This window comes from Coccinella septempunctata, chromosome 1, assembly GCF_907165205.1.
Source record: "Coccinella septempunctata chromosome 1, icCocSept1.1, whole genome shotgun sequence".
Classification (NCBI taxonomy): Eukaryota; Metazoa; Arthropoda; class Insecta; order Coleoptera; family Coccinellidae; genus Coccinella; species Coccinella septempunctata.
In genome coordinates this window covers 62,659,112-62,674,214 of record NC_058189.1, presented here as the reverse complement: position 1 = coordinate 62,674,214, position 15,103 = coordinate 62,659,112, and the positions used below count along the sequence as shown (strand labels likewise).

General features: G+C 33.3%; 3 protein-coding genes across 14 annotated transcripts in view; 2 read left to right on the top strand and 1 right to left on the bottom strand.

The window, feature by feature from the left end:
• The window catches only part of LOC123309559 (glucose transporter type 1), a 46,566-nt gene that overhangs the window by 4,591 nt on the left and 26,872 nt on the right, over positions 1 to 15,103 (bottom strand). For 7 of the 12 annotated variants that reach the window (XM_044892783.1, XM_044892793.1, XM_044892778.1 and 4 more), the window contains 3 exons: positions 13,786 to 14,010; positions 1,123 to 1,262; positions 646 to 675 (listed from right to left, as the gene is read on the bottom strand). In XM_044892783.1, coding sequence (XP_044748718.1) covers positions 646 to 675; positions 1,123 to 1,262; positions 13,786 to 14,010 — 395 coding nt within the window. Of the gene's footprint in view, positions 1 to 35; positions 218 to 645; positions 780 to 1,122; positions 1,263 to 13,785; positions 14,011 to 15,103 lie in introns of those variants that run through there. The other 5 variants (XM_044892803.1, XM_044892750.1, XM_044892756.1 and 2 more) reach the window with 4 other exon arrangements.
• On the top strand, positions 1,894 to 3,251 carry LOC123309620 (adult-specific cuticular protein ACP-22-like). Its single transcript, XM_044892824.1, has 3 exons — positions 1,894 to 2,303; positions 2,573 to 2,716; positions 2,929 to 3,251. The coding sequence occupies exons 1-3, from the start codon at positions 2,289 to 2,291 to the stop codon at positions 3,133 to 3,135; spliced, it is 366 nt and encodes a 121-aa protein (XP_044748759.1). The 5' UTR covers positions 1,894 to 2,288; the 3' UTR covers positions 3,136 to 3,251.
• LOC123309613 (adult-specific cuticular protein ACP-22-like) lies at positions 5,320 to 8,268 on the top strand. Its single transcript, XM_044892813.1, has 3 exons — positions 5,320 to 5,529; positions 5,959 to 6,267; positions 8,016 to 8,268. Exons 1-3 carry the CDS (start codon positions 5,506 to 5,508, stop codon positions 8,220 to 8,222), a joined length of 540 nt encoding a protein of 179 aa, XP_044748748.1. The 5' UTR covers positions 5,320 to 5,505; the 3' UTR covers positions 8,223 to 8,268.

The following is a 15,103-nucleotide window of genomic DNA, read 5'->3' as shown; positions in this document are numbered from 1 at the left end:
CATGCATTTATTCGATGGAGAAATAAAAATAAAAATAATCGAAAACAGTTTTATTCATAAAATAAAATAATAAAACATGCGTTAACATCAAATAAAACACATAAAAAAATATGCTTTGTGTGCAAATTGTGAATCCATTCAACTCTTCGCATTGGTAGTTTCTTCGGGTGCCTGCTCTAGATATGTCATTGTGCTTCCAAGATTTTCTGACTTTTCACTGTCAAAAATGAGAAATGAAAAAAAATGAATAAAATAAGTTATGAAAACGAAAAATATATTTTTCGAACATTACTCAGTCTCACTAGATAATGTGTTATTCACCGTGAAAAAAAATGATTAAGCAATTACATGCTGAATACTACTAACATATGAATTAACGAATAAAAATGATGTGGGTAAAGTATACGTATGATGGTTCAACGAAAAACATAATTTTTTTTCATAATGCACGCAAATAATCATTATATGCATAAAAAATTTTGACGTTTGTTCCAATGCAAAAAAATTAATGCATCCATTGCTCCTAAAGTTCTGTACAATATAAGAACATGCAAATCCGATATTCGTGATTTTTTTTGCGATCTTAGACATTTTAAGTATTCCCCTCATGCTTTCAAATTCGAGTCCCACATAAACAATACTCACCCATACAACTGACTATCACGAAAGCTCATTCTGAACAGTAAAAAAAATTATCAACATATTCTTGAATGTGTTCCGGTGCATTTTTCTATACATCAACATACTCGTAATTATCGTTAGAAATTGCAACGTATTCCCTAGAACATAGTTTATTTCGAATCGTTGGTATCTCTGAAGAAATATAAATAAATTACGTGTCCAATAATCATTCTAATGTTTCTGATGATGTTGATATAAAAAATGTAGTGATCGTACATATGTACAAGAAACATATTCAAACAAAATCACTTGAGCTTCTTTAACTCAATGACAAAAATATGATTTCAAAATTTTGATCCCAAAATAAACTTTTACTCAGGTAAGAACAATCAATGGACTTACTATACAGTTTTATGAAGGTTTGCGGTATGTTATAATCCTTAATTAATTATCCGAATGAAAAAATTATAATACAACGAAATAAGAAAAAATAACACTCACCTTCCATTGCCATGTTTGAAGAGTGCAAGAATTTCTTCGAATGTCTTGTTTTTGGTTTCTGGAACTTTCTTGTAAGTGAAAATCCAGAATATAGCAAGGAAAAAACTGAACGGAAGGAAAGTATAGTTGTCGAGTAAATCCTGAAACAAAGAAAACAAAGTACATAAGTGTGTCTAGTCAGAATAACTACCTAAATATCATAAATCTGTGACAATACACATCTGTGGATCTGTTTAAATCTCTACCCAATTTTTCGAATTTCACAGATATTTTTTATTATTGAACATCAAATTACTCGAAAACGGTGCATTATACGAGAAAGTATGAAGAATACTTTTACTTCACTAAACGTTCAAATAATATTCATTATATAGCGTCCAACTCAGTTTCAAGATTTGGGTTATTCGAATTTTTGGTATTTTTAGGGTACGTCATAGTCCTAATGATAAAACTGGAAGACGTAGGTGATATCTTTTATTCAAAAAGATTCATCAAATAAATGAGAAACTATATATTCCAAAATTCATTTTATTCGTGAAAACTGTTTGTGAGATAACCAAAAATAACTTCTTTTATGGTTTTTGTATCTGTATCTTTTAAACCGAGCCGATTCGGAAAAAATGGTAAAAGAAGAAAGTGTTTCTTTTGACCTCTAGAATCTACTGTTAAAATATTTATACGAGTCAAGGACCCTGTAGTAGAGTAAACAAAAAAATATTTTTTATTCGATTTTGAATCGATCATTTCAAATTTCTGAAACGAATAACTAATTCATAGTTTGATTTAAAAATGCCAGAATTTCATCACTCCAAGTACCAATAATGAATTGGAAATGAATTCGTTTTCGATTCAAAAATACGTCAGTACCTATAAGTAATAAAGAGCACAAAATTCAACTAATGAATTGCACCAATTCCGAGAGTGACACTGATTTCAGTTGATAATGAACATTCATTCTAATTATTGACCGACTATTCACACATAGCGCTAATTGAACTAAATACAAAATTATATAACAATTTCCGAAAGTTGGAATCAATTTCAATAAGTCATATTCAAAATATATTGTCTCTCGCCCGACAATATTTTCAATACTATGTATATAAGGGTGGTCATTTCAATATATCCTCAGTTGATTCGGTATCTGTGTGATCAGAACAACCACAATGATGAAGTTCATTGTTAGTATTTTCGAATATTCTACGAGCATAACTTAGATATTCGGCAAAATATTTTATCCGGATGAATTCAGGAAATTTTTTCATAATAGGATGAGAGGAATTTATAATTTCATCAATTTTTATTACTGAAAAATTCAATTGAATTTTTTTCGTTTATCTGGATGAATTCAGGAAATTTTTGGGTTTTTCATACTTAGCAGTAGAATTTAAAATTTCATCAATTTTTATTCCAGAAAAATCCAATTCAATTTTTTTCCACTAAATTTCAGATTTTGATAGCTGCCATATTAGTAGTAGTGACTAAAGCTCAATACCACGAGTATGAACATAAAGAAGAAGGCAAAGGAGGATTCGGAGGATCAAAATTCATAACACCTGTAGACATCCATAAAGAACACGCAGTGCACTTGAAGGTGAAGAATTTTTCTTATTTCCTTTTTTGATATTCTACGAAAAGCTGTTCAACAGATTATTCAATTGATAAATCTTCAAGAATCCCATTTAAAGTGATCTCAAACAATTTATCCGATTGATTCTTGAGTTCACACAATTTTTTTAAGGCTCACCCTCAGTGATCTCAAACAATTTAACCGATTGATACTTGAGTTCACACAATTTTTTTAAGGCTCACCCTGAGTACCACTACGACTACCATGTAGCCGACCACAAGCACAAGGACTACAAGAGCAAGCACGAAGAAAGAGATGGATACAAAGTGAAGGGTAGCTATAGTCTGCTCGAACCTGACCACAAAACAATAAGGGTTGTCGATTATGTGTCTGACAAAAAAACTGGATTTATTGCTAAAGTATCCTACAAGAAGCACCAGTAGGGGAACACGAATACGGATTTGTTTAGGAATTGTTTTTGAGATTTCGTTATTGTTGTTTATTATTGGAGATGCCAACAAGTTTTGTTATGTAAATATAATCTTTATTTAGGTTGTTATTTATGATTTTTTTATTCATCTTACCTATACATAATGATATAAAATTATTTAATCAAGAGTAAGAGCTTATTTCCAAAATATGATGGGCACATTTGACTAATCTTATGAAATCAAAAGATTTTATCCGAAAACACAATATGGAAAAAGAGAAAAAGTATTCTCTTATTGTTGGAATTCTTTCTACAGTTTGAATAGACAAAATAGACCAAATCTCTTTAAGGTTTTCCACAGGAAGTGTTTCCTTTCAAATTTCATTCTTGGTTGGTATCAACTTCATTTTTACTGGAAAATAGTTGGCTAGGGGTCACGCCCCAATTTGAATTCGGGTGTTAATTTTTCTGGAAAATTTCTCTAACTGGCGGTATTTCATCCATACATTGTTTGTATATACTTTGGCCTCCAATTTATTCATCAACCATCGCCCGTTTCTTTAAAAAACCTTACTTATGCGTCATAATCGCCACTAAATAAGCGAGTTGTTCATTGGCGTAGAGAGGAAGGGGTCAGGGGCCCAAAAAAGAAAACGCCAATGGCGTTGTTCAAATACGTATTCTCTATGTATACAGTCTTTGACTCGTACAAATATTTTAACGGTATATTCTTGAGATCAAAAGAAACACTTTTTTCCTATACCATTTTTTTTTATTCGGTCCTGATGAAAAGATAAGGCCATTTTAAGTTTTCATAATGAGCTGTGCCACCCCTGGAAAGACAAAATTAACTTCAGAATAACTAGCTGAATCTGTGAAAATATACATCAGTCGATTTTTAAAACAGAGTTGTATTCAGATTCAGCCAATGTATCAATTTTTCAAATTTCACAGATACTCTTTAATTTTCGAACATTACTCAGGCTCATTATACGAGAAAATATGACGAATACTTTTATTTTAAACAACATTCAAATATTCATGAGATAGCGTCCAACTTAGTTTCAAGAGTTGGTTTCTTTAAATATTTGGTAATTTTAAGGTACGTCATGGTCATAATGAGAAAACTGGAAGACATGGGTGATATCTTGTGTTCGAAAAAGATTCATTACATAAATGAAAAACTATATTCCGAAATTCATTTCATTCCATAAAGCTTGTTTCTGAGATAGAAAAACATTTTTCTATGGTTTTTCAACAGTCTGTATCTTTTAGACCGAGCAGATTCGGAAAAAATGTTTCTCTTGACCTCAAGAATCTACTGTTAAAATATTTGTACGAGTCAAAGACTCACCCTGTATATTCTATGTCTAAAGACTTGGCAGATTGAAGTTGTTGAATTACCATTGAATTAAAAACGATATTATATTTTATGAATACACAAAAAGCAACACTTCTAGTGATAAATCTCGAAATTTCGTAGAGCTCGGTACAACCATTTGGTCTTGACAAATCTTCGAGCGGTATAATATTTTTGGGAATTTTTCGAAGGAAAACTTCGACACGAGTATCTCCCAGAAAAATCATAGATCTAAATGTAATGAATACCTATTCCGTAAGAACAACTCTTCTTGAAGAAAATATTCGAAAAAATATTTCTCTCAAGTTCTCAAAAGGGCCCCCATGTACCCCCCCACTGTAACCGCCCTTGCTTTTGACCAATGTTTCGAAACATATTTTTCCAGAAACTGTCCAACATTCTGATTGAAAAATCAACACAAAGACTGAATTTTTTCAATTCAACTACAACAAAGCCTTCTCAAGTACATGAAAATTCAAAAACAAAATAATCGATCAAGAAAAAAAAGTAACGAATACAAAATATATTTGCCTCAACCAATTTATCAAGGGTTGAATAATTCCTTCAATGGAATTAGTCCTTTTTGACAGTTGTTTTCTTGAATAAAAATCATCGAAATATGCCTACGTAAACCAAATGAATCGACATACAAATATTGAGAAGAGGTTCAGTGAAGAACAATAATTAGTTTACCAAAGAACTAAATTCGATCGATATAAAAGGGCGCAGATCAGAATCCTAAGCTCATTAGTTGAAAAATTGAAGACGAGATAATCTGATGGCAAATTATATCTAATTAAATAAAACAATTTATGTATAACATGTGTTCGTGTCATTATAACGTGTTACGTAACCACTTAATAGTTCGCTACTGGTAAATTATTGATAGACCATTTAATATGCAGTAAACAATTCGAATTAAGGCGAAAATTCTGCACCCTTTCACTGAAAAATCCCGTGGACAGGGTATATAATACGGTGACACTAAAATAATTGTCAGTTATCAACGAGCCTTCATTTGTAATGTACAATATGAGTAAATACCTTGTAAGTAAGAAATTAACTGAACGAGAAATTTCACTAACTATAGTAATAGCGATTTTTGATCTGAGTCTTAGTTATTTAAAAGAATACTCAACAAAAAAAATTTAAGCAATTTCTTATTCACTCATCATTTTCAATTTTGTGATATTTTTTTTTCTATAAGCAATAATCCCTTATATGAAAAATGGGACACGACAATCATGTTGTTTCTTTTATTGAGCATAGAAAGAGGGAAATTTTCTTCAATTTCCATCATCAATAATTCTCTTATTCGTGCTCTATGAACCTTATTCTGTCAATGATTTCTTAAGACGTATCTTCAGCTTTTTCCATCCCATGGAGGCGTCAAAGAATAAATCTTCCAAGATCCACCCACGATGTTGATGACATACCAAAATGTGTCTAACGAATCTTTTCACCAATTTTTTTCAGCTTCTTCTCACCGCCCTCGTCGGAGTCGCTTGGGCAAAGCCCCAGTACGCTGGAGGTTCAGCTGGTGGACTCCTGGAGCACCACGGTGAACCCCTGAGACACGTGGTGATTGGCCTGAGTCGCGGAATCGAGATAGACCATCATGACGAGCACGAGGAGGAAGACCATCATCACGAGATCCAACATGAGCCGCATTACGAAGAGGAGCATCATGAGGATGAGCACCATCATCAGGGAGAGGGAGGTTTTGGAGGGTCAGATTTCAAAACTCCAGTCGATGTGCATCACGAGAAGGCTGTTCATTTGAAGGTTGGTGTTTTAAGGGTCGAATCAAGGAAAATACACTGCACAAAAAAATTAACGCACATTCTGAAAATCTGAATTTAAATGAAAGTTAACTCTACATTGACATTATAACTTATTTTTTATGTTCTCTCGGGAAGGTTTTGAACGAAACAAGACACATAAAATGGAAGAGAAATTCAGGATTTTACCGAATCTTATGTGAAAGAAGAGAAATGAACAATTTTCAAAATACTGAAATGCTGATAAGTGATTTAATACTTGGTATTTCCACCCTTTGCGTTAATTACAGCTCGGCAACGACGGTTCATACTCAAAATGAGTGATCTTGAAATGTTCTGATCTAATCCTTCCCAGATTTCTCCGAGTTGGATTCCTAAGTCATTAAGAGTAGCTGGATTTTCTGAACTTCTCAGCCTTCTATTGAGGTTGTCCCAAACCTGCTCAATCGGATTGAGATCTGGACTTCTTGCTGGCCATTCCATTCGAGAGACTTCGACCTCTTCAAGGTACTCCTGAACGATACGCGCACGATGGGGTTTGGCATTATCGTCCATAAAAATTAAATTTTCACCAATGTTTGGGGCAAATGGCACTACATGCTCTTCAAGAATGTTCCTTATATATTTCAGCATTCATAGCTCCATTATCAACGACCACTAGGTCTGTGCGAGCAGTAAAAGATATTCCACCCCATACCATAATCGATCCTCCCCCGAAACCAGTAGTATTCAGGAAATTGCACTGAGCATATCTTTCATGTGAACGTCTGTATACAAGGGAACGTCGATCATTATGGTAGAGAGAGAATCTAGACTCATCTGTGAAGAGAACTCTTTCCCAATCGGCCTCTTCCCAATCGATATGCTCTCTCGCAAAATCCAAACGCGCCCTTTGATGGGCTGGGGTAAGAGCTGGGCCTCTGGCCGCGACACGAGGCCTTAAATCATATTCTCTGAGGCGATTTATTATTGTCTGAGTGCTAATTTGCACCTCATGAGTTTGCTCAAGCTGAATTTGAAGGAGGCGAGCGGTTGGAAACCTTTGTCTCAAAGAAGAAACTCTCAAGTAACGTTCTTGAATGGCAGTTGTTACCCGTGGTCTACCCTGTTCTGTTCTTCGGACATTCATACCTGTCTCCCTGAATCGCTGCAACATTCTTGATACACTTGTATGGGAAACTCCAAACCTTTCTGCAATTCTTGTGTATGTCCATCCTTCTTCTCGCAAAACTACCGCTTGGGCACATTCCTCTTGGGTCAAATTGCGTGTTTCGCGTTGCATAGCGATCGAGTGTAGAAAATCAAACGAAAGAAAAACTATTGATCACTAGAATTGATCGAGAACAACTGATTTTAAAATGGAGCCAATATATTCAAAATCAGATAATATCATCTTTTTTTATTCCTGCTGGGAAAAAACATCTGTATTGAAGAAAACCGTTGAAAGTGGATAACATATGCATGCATAATTCTGATAAAAATAATTATCATTGAGAACACCTTCAGTTGTAGAATAAATTTGAGATTTCCATAATGTGTGTTAATTTTTTTGCGCAGTGTAGGTATATCTTGACGTCCAACGATGGTTCCAAGGCTTATTTACGACCAAAAAAATTAAAAATTGCTTTCAGGTACCATTTTTAGGGAGCTGTATCTAAAATATATGATACCCACACTATTGTTTGAAAAGAAATTATTCTTTCACACCCTGAATATACGTAATTATTCACTTTTGACTCCTTTTACCAACAGGCACATCCAGAATACCACTACGATTACCATGTAGCCGACCACAAGCACAAGGACTACAAGAGCAAGCACGAAGAAAGAGATGGCTACAAAGTTAAGGGTAGCTACAGTCTGCTCGAACCCGACCACAAAACTATAAGGGTTGTAGACTACATTTCAGACAAGAAGACTGGTTTCATCGCTAAAGTGTCCTACAAGAAACATCAATGAGTTCATCAAGTTGCCATATGATTTTTGTTTTTGTATATAAGTTGACATGTTTTGTTGCATTAATAAATAGTTTGAAAAATTAATTTAAAGGTCTGAATTTACTTATTGCATTCTCATGAAGGAATGAAACAAACAGACCCTATTCAAGGTGAATCCTTCAAGATGATAAAAGTTCGTTAGCACTGAGTGAATGAGTGGAGATATTCTAATTGGAGATCCCCTGTAAGTATACTTCTATTTTAAGCGAACCTTGTCTGAGTCTCCCCTCCCACAATTGGAGTAGGTAGATAGAACGAAACTCGAAAGTAATCAATTCAATAGTCGAATAGAATTGCTAACGACATCCAAAACTTGCTAGTTGTTGGTGAGTTTGAATCACCGGCTAGTTAAGTGTAACTTCTGATAGTGCTCTGCCGAAGAAACTTCGATTACCAAGCTTGAAAATGAGTGACAACGAGAAGCAGAATACTCTGGAAGATCAGATCAAAGAAGAAGAAGCGAAAAACCCTTCCACAAACGCCACGGATGGGGAAGAATCCCAGCAGCCACATTCCAGAAGGAGAAGATGCATAATGGACTGTCCATCGAGGAAAGCTGTAGGGATGGACGGTGAAGAAGTGGAAGAATTTTGAGCGAATCAAGAACAGGTACAACAATTCACACTAGAAAGATTGTTGGGGCTTTAAATAACGAAAAGTATTCCTAGGCAACTATTTATTGGTATATCGATAATGTTTGCATGAGACAATAAAGTATTTTTTTTTAGACTGAGTATATTCGATGCCTTCTACCTATACATTATAACTTGGGGAAATCCCATATCCGCAATATTCATGCGGGAATATTCATATAATAATCCAACATTATGGGCAGTTCCCTCACACAAAGAAAGATATTTATGGACTTTTAATAATTAGGGCAAAGGCATTGATATTTATTTTTAATTTACTCCAATGAACCTACTTTTAAAAATAGAACCATAAATAGAAATTATACAGGGTGTAAATGAATAATTGCGAAAAAATTCAAGAAGTGATTCTAAAAAAAGTGTTGGTTATTCATATATTTTTTTTTGAGCAGCACCTGCTCACAAATATTTCAACAGTAGATTCTTGATGTCAAAAGAAAATTTTTTCCCATACTATTTCTTCCGATTCGGCTCTGATAAAAAGATATAGCTATTTTAAGTTTTCATAATAAACAGTGCCACCCCTGGATAAGTAGAATTACCTTCAGAATATCTAGCTGAATCTGCGAAACTACACATGTGCGGATCTTTTAAACAGAGTTGTATTCAGCGGAAGTACCCAATTTTTCATATTTCACAGATAGTTTTTAATTTTTGAACATCAAATTACTCGAAAACCGCGCATTATACGAGAAACTATGGGGAATACTTTTATTCTACTAAACGTTCAAATATTCATTAGATAGCGTCAAACTTAGTTTCAAGAGTTGGGTTCTTTGAATTTTCGGTATTTTTAAGGTACGTAATGGTCATAATGATAAAACTGGAGGACGTAGGTGATATTTTGTGTTCAAAAAAGATTAATCAAATAAATGAAAAACTATACTCCGAAATTCATTTTATTCGATAAACTCGTTTGTGAGATAGAACTAAATATAAAATTTTTTTTTTTGGTTTTTCAACAGCCTGTATCTTTCAAACCAAGCCGATTCGGAAAAAATGGTAAATGAAAAAAGTCTTTCTTTTGACCTCAAGAATCTACTGTTAAAATATTTGTACGAGTCAAAGACTCACACTGTATAGGCTGGAATTATCGTTAGACTGGTACAATACCAATTTTTCTTTATTCAGCTCGCTCCCATGAGATGTCTGATCAATTTCATTTCTGTCTGTCTTCAAGTTTCTAAGAAAAGAATAAAAAATTGCTTTTCAGGTACCTTCTTTCGAAGGATTTATCTAGACAGGAGGTGCTCAAAAAATGTTATATGAAATATCCCCACTTTTTTAAGGAAATCATAAATTTTTTTGCACCGTTATTCATTTGCACCTTTTATATCTTCACCTAACGTTACAAAAATCTGTAAAAATATAAAGAAGAAATGTTTCCTCAAATTTTGAAGGAATTATCAATTTACACCCTGTTTACTAGAAGGAGTAGCAAGTAAAGACTACATAAAATTTTTCCCTAGTTCAAATATATTTGATCCAAACTGACCTATATTAAACAGGTGATACTTTCATCCTAAATATCGTGGACTCATATAAAAAATAAATCATCAAAAATTCACCTAAGGGAATCTGCCAAAATTCAATCAATTCTTCTCTCAAAAATTATAAGGTGTGAACAAAAAAACTCATTGATTATTAATTATTTACTGTGAATCAGTGATAAATAGAAACGATAATATTTCCTCTGGATCAAATGAATTAAATGAATATCAATCAGAAATATACCTAATACATCTTTATGAATGAGAGGGGGGAAACGGATATTTGAATAAAGAGTAAAGTCGTTAACAAGATACATTTCAAATACTAACAACCTGCTCGGGAAGTTTAACCACAAACATTGATTCTCTCGTGAAATCTAGAAGTGACTCCATTTCAGCAGTGCTTGTCTAAAATGTGCGACAATCAAGAAAGAAAAACCGTTGAAGAAGAAGTCAGTGAAGAAGACTCCAGTAAGACCACAGATGCTGCAGATGGGAATTCATCAGAAAAGTCGCATCCACGAATGAAAAGAAATATAATGGATTGCCCTCCGAGGGACAATGTTGGGATGGATGGTGAAAAAGTGCAAAACTTTTGAGAAGGAATAGACCATTTAACCCCCAGAAGAAGTCTTTAGATGCAGGTTATAACTTCGTTCATCAAATGGACCATTATAATTTAACAAAGTATGTAGCTGAGCTTTTGTTTCCGCAAAATAAAATTTTTTAAACCTTCATTTGAAAAACCTTCTTCTCCCAACCCTATGAATTCTGAAAAAAAAATCATCGTAGGTAGCCACAGGTTTTTCAAAGAAATTAAAAACATTGTACTTATATCCATCAATGTTATCAATCTAGGAACAATATCAAATTCTTAGTTGAAATTTTGGCACTTCATCTGATTCTAAGACTGAAAGATTTTAGGAAAAATCTATGGCAAGGAAAACAACATCCTAAATTAATAAAATAAATAAACAATAAACGTATACAAACGATAGATTTTGGGAATCTGAATTTCATACGTTTTGGAAAACACATATCTACACATTTTTGAAAAAATATCGTAAGGTACTAGGCAAGTAATTGAGGCTTATGATGTTTTGGCAAAAATGTATCGATATATCCAGTAACCCTTTTCATTCCTACTACAACTCTGTAAGAGTATAGAGAGCTGCTTTCAAGGCTCGATTTTAATGATGGTAGGTATATTTATTCATATATAAACAAATACCGGGTTACAGTAATACGAGGAAAAAAAATATCTCAACTAGTTTCAACGTAACAACAATATTTATTTTTCTTCTCCATCTCAATAAATTCAACGCGAGAATTAAAAATAGACTGATCTATTTCAATGTTAATGAGACTGCAAAGCTAATATCCAATTGTCAACAGCTCACATCATGGGTAAAGCTACATTACCCCAGCAAGCGAAAGTTAAATTTTAAAATTTTCTCTCCATTCAAAAATTCTTGAGGGTGGGATTTGGAAAACAAGGAAAATATGGTAAAACTATTAAGTTCGAAAGATTTCTTCAGTTTTTTCTCTACATATACATCGCGCTTCCCAATTGAAATATTCTCAACACGGATGTCTTTGATAAATGAAGCATATTCATGAGGAAATATTTGTCTAGTCGAATAAATTCATATTCCTGTCTCGATACACCAATAACATTGTTCAAAGCTCTTTCAATTTGGCTATTCCCATTTCAGGCTAACCTTGACTATGTCACGTTAATAATGATATACGCTCAATTATAATTTTTTTGTCTTATTTTATCTCATCATTTAAATGGTTTATATATTACAGGAATTAATCACTCATTTAATCGAAATTTTTCTCGAAACATATTCTCAATAATTCATATTATGCCAGTACCAAGAGCATGCAAGTTTATATTTATGTCTTATGCCAAGTGATGAATATTTAACGAAATATTTCTATTTTATTCTATGTAGCAGATATTCGAACCTGAACATAGATGGCAGATTCAACGAGAATAATAATTGAGGAATAAGAGAAAAACATTCAGTTTCAATAAACTTTTCTGTTTTTCGACTCAGATACAGAGTTCACAAAGTGATGTTATATGTTAAAAAGAAAATAATAAACATATGTACTAAAAAAGGAATACCAACGCTCATATTATCTGTAAATTTTCCAACTTTTAGAGCAATATCGGCAAACTACAATATTCTATTTTTATTCCTTATTCTTTTCCAGATGATAAGGATTTAAAATTTTAAAGAATATAACCATTTTTATCATCAATTGAAGTCAAATATTTCTAAGCCGAAAAAAAATTCCTCAACCCAGTAGAAGTGCTGATAGAGAACACTCCCTTTGATAAAAAATCACGAATTTCGTCTCCATTATTTTATTTCAATTTAAGAATTTCCTCATAAAAAAAATTCAACCTATATCTCCTAAAATTCACAATACAGTAATCTATTGATATAGGCATAGGACCTCAACTACATTAGGTACGTTTGTTTTTACTAATGATTTTCTTCATCCTGTGATTGTGAAAATATTGCGAGAAATTCAATGTTAATTTCACACAAGAAAACGGCTGGTTTACGATTTACACATTGTATGAATCATAATATTTGAACAATAATGCACTCTCTTTATGTAATTGGACAACTCCAACATTTCTAGGAACGATGATTCTGAAATATGCAGACGGTCTTGGTATTCCTAAATGATACAATTGAATCATAGTTTAAACAATATACAACCTGAAATGAATCACTTTTACGTATTTTGTTTAGGAATCTTAACATTAGGATTTTTTCCTTTGTGAAATTTCATTTAATTTCTTGGATTTTTATTATGTATTCTAGATGGAAATTTTTTATATTTAAATTCAGTTGATAAATTTTATTATACTACATGATTCATGAGAGTATCCCAACCAATATTTATGACTAGTCAACGTTTTTTTCAGTCATTTTTATGTTTTATGTGATACAGAGACATAGAGAGGAGAGTTTGGGTATTTTATATGGGACACCCTATATTTTTTAGTCGCAGATTTGTCTTAAAGCATCCCGTTATCGGTTCTATAAAAATGTCATCCATACCAAAGATGTTCAGTTTTTTAGCGAAATACTTTAAACAGTAATTTTTGTAGAAAAAATCAAGGTATCTATGATTTCTTTTTGTCATCTAATAATTTCGAAAAGAGAGATCGGAGGTTCTTGAAGATTTCGTCTCAAGTCTTACTTACATCCTTAAATTGAAAGGAGATTCACTGTAGAAACTTACTTGTAAAAAATAAACTATTTTGGGAATATGTCAACGTCAATTAAACTGCCCCTACCCAGCCATAATTTTGAGGAAAACCATTATATAGATAATAATGAAATCAAAAACTCACATTCATGCTTGGGAATCCGATGCCGACCAAGAAGTTGGCCATCCAGTTTACCAGCACTGCTATAGACATGGCCGCCGGTCTAGGTCCTTGGGAGAAGAGCTCAGCCGTTATCATCCAAGGAATTGAGCCAGGACCAACGGCGAAGAACACGACGAAGCTAAGGGTCGAGACCACGCTCAAGTAGGACATCCAGTCTATCATTTCCTGCACGTAGCCAAAAAACTCCTAATCAGGCGAGTAGTAAGGTTGTTCTTTTCCGACAAGTGAGGAATGACAACCTGCGCTTATACTGGTCGCGGTAAAGCTAATAAAATGCTGGTAAAAGTATCTCTATTCTGAATGGGATAAATGAGCTAAGAGCTAAGAGATGAGAGAATACGAAGTTTGTTGGTCCACTCAGTGTAGTTCTGTGTGCAACACTTGTTGATTTGCCATCAGCAGCTTTCATGATGATTCTCTTTAATAGTCTCACAAAAATCAAGAAATTCTGAAAGGAACACAGACGAACGATGCCAATAAAGAGGCAAATTCAGATAGAGATCAGAAAAAAAATTCAAATTTTTAGGTGATTTTCAACAAGCTGTAACTTGGAGAAAAATCATAGAAGAGTCATTTGGAAGAAAGCGAAACGTAGCTTCAATTGTCTAGTTTTTAGGTCTGAACTCTTTTTTCTGCTTTTCACTGAATCTTGAAAATAACACTGGCAACAAAATTTTTAAAATTTTTTTGGTTTTTTTTTTTGAGTATACGGTGTCCAAAAGTTTTGTCCGACTTGATGACCATATGTATGGGATAACTTGTATATTCAATTTTGTTTCGCTTAAAACCTCAATAGGATCACCTTTCTCTGAGATATTGGACTTTGACTAGGAAAGGATCATTTTGTCTTTGACAATCAATATTTCAGCAACCAATAATCGCACAGAAAATTGAAGGTGAGTTTCGAAAAATATATCCCCTCAACAGTAAGCCATTATTTTTCGATACATTTTATTTGGTCCTTTTCCATTCAAAATCCAATATCTCCGCTGAAAATGATGATCTTATCGAAGTTTTAAGAACACGAAATTGAAGCTGAATAAAGAGGTTATCCGGTCCATATGGTGATTAGGTTGAGGAAATTTTTATTCCGTAGACTTGAAAGAAAACCCAAAAAAATTCAAAAAATTTTGTTGCCAGTGGTTTTTTCACGATAATGTGAGAAAACAAGGAAAAAGTTTTATTAAGTCGAACCTATATAAAAAATTGACACTTGAAGCTACCATTTATCCTCTTTTTAAGATTACTCTACGATGATTTTTCTCTAAGTTCCAGCCTG

Coding starts and splice junctions, on each gene's coding strand:
- LOC123309620 (XM_044892824.1), top strand. Junction 2,717..2,928: donor AACACGCAGTGCACTTGAAG/GTGAAGAATTTT, acceptor AATTTTTTTAAG/GCTCACCCTGAGTACCACTA.
- LOC123309613 (XM_044892813.1), top strand. CDS start 5,506: ATGTACAATATGAGTAAATACCTT. Junction 5,530..5,958: donor ACAATATGAGTAAATACCTT/GTAAGTAAGAAA, acceptor AATTTTTTTCAG/CTTCTTCTCACCGCCCTCGT. Junction 6,268..8,015: donor AGAAGGCTGTTCATTTGAAG/GTTGGTGTTTTA, acceptor TTTTACCAACAG/GCACATCCAGAATACCACTA.